At 38.0% G+C, this 10052-nt stretch overlaps 1 protein-coding gene across 1 annotated transcript; it reads left to right on the top strand.

Annotated features, from left to right (window-relative positions):
• Nucleotides 1–7528: 7528 nt before the first annotated feature.
• On the top strand, nt 7529–9418 carry LOC111540354 (heterogeneous nuclear ribonucleoprotein A1-like). The gene is made up of 2 exons (XM_023208656.2): nt 7529–7738; nt 9014–9418. The coding sequence occupies exons 1-2, from the start codon at nt 7529–7531 to the stop codon at nt 9416–9418; spliced, it is 615 nt and encodes a 204-aa protein (XP_023064424.2).
• The last annotated feature ends 634 nt before the right edge of the window (nt 9419–10052 follow it).

The following is a 10052-nucleotide window of genomic DNA, read 5'->3' as shown; positions in this document are numbered from 1 at the left end:
AACTGGGTCTTGCTCTGTCACCCAGGTGCAGTGGCATGATCTTGGCTCACTGTAATGTCTGCATCCTGGGCTCCAGTGATCCTCCTACCTCAGCCTCCAAGGTGTGTGCCACCATGCCCGGCTAATTTTTGTACCTTTTTGTAGAGACAGGGTCTTAACATGTTGCCCAGGCTGATCTCGTATTTCTGGGCTCAAGGGATCCTCCCACTTTAGCCTTCCAAAGTACTGAGATTACAGGAGTGAGCCATCACGCCCAGCATGTCAGGCATTTTAAGGTCATAATTTTTACTGCAATCCCTAACTAATAATTTCCTATTTTTCAAAGGCTTTCATTAATCATTGAATTATTTCATGTTTCAGATAGGTGTCAACCTATTATTTCATGTTTGGATATTTTGGTAAAACAAATTTAAACAATTTCTTTAAATTCAGGTCTTTGGAATAGATTTTTTTAAGTAGAGTAACCAAAAGCTAACTTAAGTTCATCTAAATTCAAATATTAGTATTAATCAAGAAATTTAGTTCCAATTTTCCAAAGTTGGAAAAATCTACAAAAGAAAATAACCACAAAAACTTTTTTCTCAGAGTTCAATGCTTAGGTAAATCATACAAAATAACAACAACACATGCTAATATAAGAAATTTGCTTTTAAAATGTTTGTGAAACTACAGGTCATAATTCACTGAGATCATAAAATCAATTCAGTAAGTCACAAACAGCATCCCTTTGGAAAAATTAAAGACAACTTTAAAAAGATAATTATCAGAATACATTGCAGCTGGTAGGTACATTTTTGCAAAATTTTTGTCTCAACTCTTTATGTGAATATACACACACACGTTTATTAGTAATGGATTGTGATAGAAATTTTTTTTTTAATGTGGGTTTCCCTAAAATATGTTTGAAAGCCTTGTTCTAGAAATGTCCTTCAGTTAACAAATCTTCTGCCCATGAACCATGTACATGTACAGTTTAGTACATTCAGTCAACAAAAGTTTCTTGAATGCCTATGTGAGAATTAGCATTCTTGCTCATGACCCAGCACCCCAAACTATCTAAGATTCATTTATGTTAACCATACTCCAGTGCATTTTAGCGTGGATTAAAATGAAAAAGTATTTAGGCCAATCCAAAGGTAAGCAAAAAATTAAATTAACTAAAAAGCCCCATTGTTCAAGCATACTGATGGTTGTTTGTAATAACCCTTTGGAAACTTGAAACTGAAAACTACTTCCTTAGCATTCTTTTCCTCCATCCTGTACACACACTGATAAGTTATTGTGGGCAAGAAATGTTTGGGAGGATATGAGTTAGCACAGAATTTTTCATTCAAGGGAAAAAAGTGTTGTGTTTATTTTGAGAAGAAATGTCATGCAAAAATTACACAGATTCATAACTTTTAAGCCATGTGTGCTTTCTAAAGTTTGACACTGTCTCTTTCAGCACAATTTCTCAATCTATTTCAATGCTATGAATTTTATCATTATTTAAAAATTAATTTTTGAATAAAATTCCATCTCAGTTACATAGATTCATGATTATAAACTTAAAAAGATTATTTAGTTTGTAGCTTAGAGTATACCAGAATTTACTCATATTATATAATAAGATTCTGCATTTGTAGAGAAAGACTTTGCTGAAAACATTAGTGTAAATGCTAATGGTTAAGATGGTTGTTAAAAATTTTAAATCACTTTCATTTTGAGTATTTTAAGTAATTTTGGGGTGCCTTCAGTGAAATATCTCTCACAGAGTAATCCTTCAAAAAATGTTGATTAAATGACGTATTTGGAGAGTTAATAAATGAAGCAATCAAGCAGAAGCAATAAATCTATTGATAATTTTTGCCACAATATATTTATTGCCACAAAGCACTGGTTGCTGGTGATATCTATTGAACACTTGCTATGTGCCAGGAACTAAGCTAGGCATTTCCATGTGTTCTCTCATTCTATCCTCACAAAAATGTGGAAGTGGATACTAGCATTATGGCCATTACACAGATGAAACCACTGAGACTTAAATAACTTTTTCAATGTCCCACAACTGGTAAGTGGAAGAATAGAATCTAGGATTTGAGATGGAAAAAAAATTCAATATTGGGTCCAAATTCTAACAATCTTAAGTGAATCCTTTGGGCTGCTTTATTTTTATGAAAGAGCCTTCCAGCCAGGCAGTTACTTACACCTGTAACCCCAGCGCTTTGGGAGGATGGGTGGGCAGATCGCTTGAGCTCAAGAGTTCAAGACCAGCGTGGGCAACATGGAAACCCCATGTCTACCAAAGAAGATTTTATAAATTAGCCAGCTATGGTGGTGCACCTGTAGTTCCAGCAACTTGGGAGCCTAAGGTGGCAGGATCGCTTGAGCCCGGGAGGTAGAGGCTGCAGTGAGCCGAGATTGCACCACTGCACTCTAGCCTGGGCAACAGAGAGACACCCTGTCTCAAAATAAACAGAAAAAAGAGCCTTCCCACTTCAGCCCTAAGACCAGAATGATTTGCCCACTTTTTGGAGTCTTCGGCAAATGGAATACATATCTGCGAGACAGACTTAATGTCTAATCTGCAGGAACAATCTTTCATGGTAGAGGTGGGAGGAAGTGGGGCTGTGCAGTTGTATCTTTGGAGGGCCTTTCAAGCTAAGACCTTGATCTGCTCAAAGCAATTTCTCTCCTTCATGCTCAATGAGCCCTGACACTTTGGTGTCCTGGATCTGTTACTCATATTTCTCTTATACTGGAAACCTGCACACTCTCAGCTCTTCCCAGGGAGGCAGGGCCAGGTTGTTTGCCACAAAGCACTGGTTGCTGGTTGAATCAAGAGTAGGTGGACCGGAAACCAGTAGGTGGCTTTATTCAAAGGATCTCACCCAACAATGGCAGTAGAATGAGCTAAGCTAGCCAAGTTAAGTTCCTCTGGAATTTGGCTCAGGAAGTATGGAGAAGGGAATGGAAAAGAATGTGGAGAGAAGCTGAGACAGTAAGAGAGAAACTATATGGGGCCAAAAGAGAGAGTCAAGAAGGCAGAAGGCTCCTAGAGCTGGCTTTCTGTTCCAGCTCCCATCCATACACGGCTATTCATATTTTGTTTTTATAAAAAGTTTTTAAACACCTCTTTTTTTCTTAAGGAACCCACTGTTTCTTCTCCTAACTGATCTATTTAAATTCTCACTGTGACTATGAAACACGGAATTAAAACCATAGACACTACTCCATGAGCATCTATTAGCAACGATCTCATAGTAACTCTATCACCCAGACCTTGCCAAAGGGTGAGAGATGCCTGTGGTTTTTCCAAATGGTTCCTGGCATATGTAAAAAGTCAAAACATCTGTGTGCAACTTATAAAAAAGTTAAAGCTTTTAGTTTAGCTTTTTAAAGAAAAGGTGGATCTTTTCTTCCTTGGTCTTGTCAGTGGATCTCTGTGACCATGCAAAACTCGACCAGAGATTGTATCAAAACTCAGTACTTGCAGCTCTGAGTGAACATGAAGCCAAATAACCCTTTGGGCTCCCCCTCTGCTGCCCTTGATACTGCTTTAGGAAGGAGAGGCCAGGGCCAGAACTGAGTGGGGAGGGGAACACAGGATAGGTGCGTAGGGCAGGGGGCTTTGGTTCCAAGGAAATAAAAGTTCTAAGTCTGTGGTGAAGAAGACCTTCAGTAAGTGGCTAAACGGGAGTGCCAGGAACATATGAGAAAGGTAAGATGAGGAAGAAAGAAGGAAGACCTCATAAAAGGCATGGGTGGCTGGGCGCAGTGGCTCACCCCGTAATCCCAGCACTTTGGGAGGCCGAGACAGGCGGATCACGAGGTTAGGAGCTCAAGACCAGCCTGGCCAACATGGAGAAACCCTGTCTCTACTAACGCAAACAAACAAACAAAACACCCCACAAAAATTAGCTGGGCATGGTGGCGTGCGCCTGTAATCCCAGCTACTCTGAAGCTGAAGCAGGAGAAGCACTAAACCTGGGAGGTGGTGGTTGCAGTGAGCCGAGATCGTGCTGCTGCACACTCTAGCCTGCGTGACAGAGCAAGACTCTGTCTCGGAAAAAAAATAAATAAATAAAGAAGAAGGCACGGGCTACAGGAAGAAGTCAACGGTAAAAAGTTCACTTCATGCTTTTCCCTAGGGTCTTTCTCATAATACAAATACATACATTTGCCTCGAGCTTCTATCTCTTGATCCTGATCTCATAACATCAGCATCTGCATCGCACTTTACGTTTACACAGGGCTTTCACCCACCTTATTATACTTAATTCTTACACCACTAGGAGTGGGACAATATGATCCATTTTACAGATAGTAAAGTGGAGGCCGAAGCTATTAATTTTGAGCAGCACAAATCCAGGGGTCTTTTTTTCATTGCACTATTCTGGAAACAGGTAGGTAAAAAGCTTCTCTCAGACATCACCACCTCTGCCTTTGCCTGTTCATGCAAGTCTGAGATAAAAGAAAAGAAGAGAAAATCTAATTTATCCACAATATAGAAATGTAATTCAATACTAATGGGTATTTCTGCTATAGTTATTTTATATGCAAGACTTTTTAAGGATTCACCCTCAGAAGACTCTATCCCTTTTTCGTCCTCAATTATATATATCACTTCTTATTTTGACATAAAAGATGAATATTTCATTTAGGCAGGCTTATTGGAAAGGGTAACACACTATCTTGGTTGCCCTACTTTAAAAAAGATTCTTTATGCTTACTTGGGGTTAAAAATAGCTTGATTTTACAGCAAAAGCTTGATACTGCACATCCAACACAAAGTGTACCAGAGTAGGCCCCCAGGACTGGGCTCTTTCACTCTCTCCAATATCACATTTTTCTCATAGTCTCCTTGCCCAACCTCAAAAGTTCTTGATATGAAACAAGTAACTTCATGCTTATTTTTAAGATCTCATAAATGTGAGGAATCTTTGCCATAGGAATAATGACAACAAGCATGTCCTTATGTATCAGTTCATGGTTCATAAAACATTTATATAAATATCATATGCTAATCATCACAATACACAGAAATGACTGTTAACTTCATATAAATGTTCGTAATCAGAATCAGAAAGATTAACTTGCCCAAAATTTCACAGCTAGTTGGTGGCAGATCTGGGACTAGAACCTAAGCACCCTGAATAACTGAATGTGGAGAGAAGACACTTATTCAGTGTCTTTTCAATATTCCATGATGATTTCTGTATCAACAGTAAATCCTAACATGATAATTTTATTTAACAATCAAGCAACAAAACCTTATTCATTAATTAATTCATTCAATATTATCTGAGCCCTTTCTCAGTACCTTTTCTAGGTACTGAGAATACAGCAGGGAAATAATAGACAAAAATGTTATATTCCAATTGTGATTCCAGCTAATTATTTGTGTGTGTGAATATATATATTTACATCGCATTACATTGTATTAGGTATTAAAAGTAATCTAGAGATGATTTAAAGTACACAGGAGGATGTGCATAGGTTATATGCAAATACAATTTTATATCAGGGACTTGAGCACCTGTGGATTTTTGATTTTTGACTAGTGTGTGTGTGTGCGTGTGCACGCACATGTGCATGTGTATGCCTGTATATACGTATATACAAAACCTTGAGATATGTTATGTATGTGTGTGGGTGCATGCACCCATAATGCTAAACAGTAAGAAATATTAAGGAGAAAAATTAAGCATAGATGGAAATGGGAACAATTATTCATGTGTACCAGGAGAGTACACCTTGTGCATCTGCTTTAGTTTTATGGTTTCAACAGTAAAAACACTGCAAACAACCTAACTGTTCATTTTCATGAAAATGGATAAATACTGTGTGGCAGAGTTACAGAATGGAATATTATACAACAGCAAAAATGTATGACCTATGTGTACCAGATACAATATAGCTTAATGATAAAAATATAATCTTAAGTGGGGAAAAGCAGAAAGTCTCAGAAGACTACATACACTATCATGTCATTTTTAAACCAAAAAAACAAAAACAAGTAAAACTAAATAACATACTCTTCAAGAATACATACATATGTGGTAAACATATTTTAGATGGTTAAAAATGCAAACTCTAGTAAGAAAGTAGAGGGTTGGATCAGAGAAAAACACACAGGGCTGTTTCATTGATGTTGAGAATGGTTTAGCATCTAGGATGGGTGGTAGGGTCATGAGTTTTCATTTTATTATTATGCTGCAAAACTTCCATATATGTTACATATCTTATTGTGTATTTATCAAATATATGACAATACATAATTTAAAACATATCCGAGAAGAACACTTAGAATTATGCTTTTAAATCATTTCAGATTGTTTATATCACAAAGTTGCATTTTACATTCGAGCAGCAGGCAGTCAAGAAGATGTGTACAGTACACTGAAGTTTACAAAGGCCTTTCTTATAATGTCTTTTAAAGATCTTGTATAGTAGTTATTATTATCCCTAGCTCTCAGATGAGTAAACCAAGGAAGAGCTTAAGTGATTTATTTAATCTCACATGACTTGCCAGTGGGAGAGATGTCTTTAATTGTCTAAAATTAATGCTCCTATAACCATTTGGAAGCATAGGGCTTTCTTGCTCAACAAAAGACCAAATAAATCCTAGAACATTAGAGCTGGAAGGAGTTTAAAGATCAGACTTTTCAATTCCTTCATTTCACAGATGGAGAAAAGAAGACCCACATACATTAAGGATTTGCCTGGCATCACACAGCTCCTTTCAATGGAAGAAAGGACAGTTGACACATGTCTTGACTCACATCTTCTGAACCCAAGTGAAGCCCTTTTACACTCTGTCAGACTGCCTTTGAAGTAGATTGATACTATTATTTTGTAGCCACTAGGCTATAAGAGGACCAAAAACTTGAACTTAAGGCATACCAAATATCCATCATTTGGATGAATGTTGAAGACAATTATTCATAACAGAAAAGCTACAGAGAGTCTTATTTATTAATAACATCAACTGATGTATTAAATATCACAGCACTTTAACTTATGAATGCAGGTTTGATATTTGAAGAAAAAAAAATTCCGGTAACAAGATGAAAAACCCAACAGCTGCTTTCTGAAGAGAGATAAAGAGCCTTATCATTTGAAGAGATCCTCGATCTGAGACATCCAATGAAACATCAGTGATACTGGTTCTTAAAATGGCATCAGAGTCATTAAAATGTATACAAATGAGTTGTTATATTAGTCTTTTAAGAATACTCAGAGCCTCAATAGTCTTTCCTCATACTCCTTATAATCTCCAGTTACTAAAGGTTTTTAAATTCATTTAAATAAACCCTATAGTGAATAACTATAAAAAGTAGAATGAGGAGATGTATTTGTCAGCTTATTCCTTTCTGCCCGTGGATGCCGCTAAGGACACATCATTAAAGTCTCTCTTCTCCCTGCCATCATGTCTAAGTCAGAGTCTCCTCAAGAGCCCAAACAACAGCCGAGGAAGCTCTTCATTGGAGGGTTGAGGTTTGAAACATCAGATGAGAGCCTGAGGAGCCATTCTGAGCAATGAGGAATGCTCACAGACTGTATGGTAACGAGAGATCCAAACACCAATCACTCCAGGGGCTTTGGGTTTGTCATATACATCACTGTGGAGGAGGTGGATGCAGCCATGAATGCAAGGCCACAGAAGGTGGATGGAAGAGTTGTGGAACCAAAGACAGCTGTCTCAAGAGAAGATTCTCAAAGACCAGGTACCCACTTAACAATGAAAAAGATATTTGTTGGTGGCATTAAAGAAGACACTGAAGAACATCCCCTAAGATATTATTTTGAACAGTATGGAAACATTGAAGTGATTCAGGACATATGCATGGGCAAGGACTTAATGTCTAAAATGCCCAAAGCAATGGCAACAAAAGCCAAAATTGACAAATGGGATCTAATTAAACTAAAGAGCTTCTGCACAGCAAAAGAAACTACCATCAGAGTGAACAAACAGGCAACCTACAGAATGGGAGAAAATTTTTGCAATCTACTCATCTGACAAAGGGCTAATATCCAGAACCTACAAAGAACTCAATCAAATTTACAAGAAAAAAACAAACAACCCCATCAAAAAGTGGGCAAAGGATATGAACAGACACTTCTCAAAAGAAGACATTCAGCCAACAGACACATGAAAAAATGCTCATCATCACTCTCCATCAGAGAAATGTAAATCAAAACCACAATGAGATACTATCTGACATCAGTTAGAATGGCAATCATTAAAAAATCAGGAAACAACAGGTGCTGGAGAGGATGTGGAGAAATAGGAACACTTTTACACTGTTGGTGGGACTGTAAACTAGTTCAACCATTGTGGAAAACAGTGTGGCGATTCCTCAAGGATCTAGAACTAGAAATACCATTTGACCCAGCCATCCCATTACTGGGTATATACCCAAAGGATTATAAATCATGCTGCTATAAAGACACATGCACATGTATGTTTACTGCAGCACTATTTACAATAGCAAAGACTTGGAATCAACCCAAATGTCCATCAGTGACAGACTGGATTAAGAAAATGTGGCACATATACACCATGGAATACTATGCAGTCATAAAAAAGGATGAGTTTGTGTCCTTTGTAGGGACATGGATGCAGCTGGAAACCATCATTCTCAGCAAACTATTGCAAGAACAGAAAACCAAACACTGCATGTTCTCACTCATAGGTGGGAATTGAACAATGAGATCACTTGGACACAGGAAGGGGAACGTCACACACCGGGGCCTATTGTGGGGAGGGTGGATGGGGGAGGGATAGCATTAGGAGATATACCTAACGTAAATGATGAGTTAATGGGGGCAGCACACCAACCAGGCACATGTATACATATGTAACAAACCTGCACCTTGTGCACATGTACCCTAGAACTTAAAGTATAATAATAATAACAATAAAAAGAAAAGAAAGAAATCATGACTGACCAAGGCAGTGGCAAGAAAAGGGGTTTTGCCTTTGTAACCTTTGACAACCATGACTCCACATATAAGATTGCCAATTCAGAAATACCATATTGTGAATGGCCACAACTATGAAGTTAGGAAAGCCCTGTCAAAGCAAGAGATGGCTAGTGCTCCATCCAGCCAAATAAGTCGAAGTGGTTCTGGAAACTTTGGTAATGGTCATGGAGGTGGTTTTGGTGGGAATGACAACTTTGGTCATGGAGGAAACTTCCATGGTTGTGGTGGCTTTGGTGGCAGCCATGGTGGTGGTGGATATAGTGGCAGTGCAGATGGCTATAATGGATTTGGTAATGATGGAAGGAATTTTGGAGGTGGTAGCAGCTACAGTGATTTTGGCAATTACAACTATTGGTCTTCAAATTTTGGGCCTATGAAGGAAGGAAACTTTGGAGGCAGAAGCTCTTGCCCCTATGATGGTGGAGGCCAATACTTTGCCAAACTATGAAACCAAGGTGGCTATGGGGGTTCCAGTAGCAACAGTAGCTATGGCAGTGGCAGAAGATTTTAATTAGGAAACAAAGCTTAGCAGGAGAGGAGAGCCAGAGAAGTGACAGGGAAGCTATAGGTTAAAACAGATTTGTGAACTCAGTCAAGCACAGTGGTGGCGGGACTTAGCTGCTATGAAGAACACATGTTTTAGACAAATTAGACAAATACTCATGTGTATGGGCAAAAAACCTCAAGGACTATATTTGTGACTAATTGTATAACAGGTTATTTTAGTTTCTGTTCTATGAAAAGTTAAAGAATTCCAACAAAGGGTTTTAATTTTTTTTTATTTTTTTGCACCCATGTTGTTGATTGCTAAATGTAATAATCCGATCATGATGCTGAATAGAATAAATGTCTTAAAAAAAAAAAAGGTAGAATGAGGAAAGGGAAGAGTACTGGACCTTTTTTGTGGAGTCAAAGGACCTAGGTTTAAATATCAGATATGCCATTTACTTGCTTTCTGAGGTTAAACAAGTTTCTCAACCTCTCTGATCCTTGGTTAACTGATATGTAAGGTGACAATGATAATAACTACCTTACAGAATTAAGAAATATAATGTATGGGTAAGGTCTTAGTAAACAGTAAT

The sequence above is a fragment of the Piliocolobus tephrosceles genome, chromosome 13 (genome assembly GCF_002776525.5).
Source record: "Piliocolobus tephrosceles isolate RC106 chromosome 13, ASM277652v3, whole genome shotgun sequence".
Classification (NCBI taxonomy): Eukaryota; Metazoa; Chordata; class Mammalia; order Primates; family Cercopithecidae; genus Piliocolobus; species Piliocolobus tephrosceles.
This window is presented reverse-complemented; position numbering and strand designations above follow the sequence as displayed.

Coding starts and splice junctions, on each gene's coding strand:
- LOC111540354 (XM_023208656.2), top strand. CDS start 7,529: ATGCTCACAGACTGTATGGTAACGAGAGATCCAAACACCAATCACTCC. Junction 7,739..9,013: donor TAACAATGAAAAAGATATTT/GTTGGTGGCATT, acceptor TTGCCAATTCAG/AAATACCATATTGTGAATGG.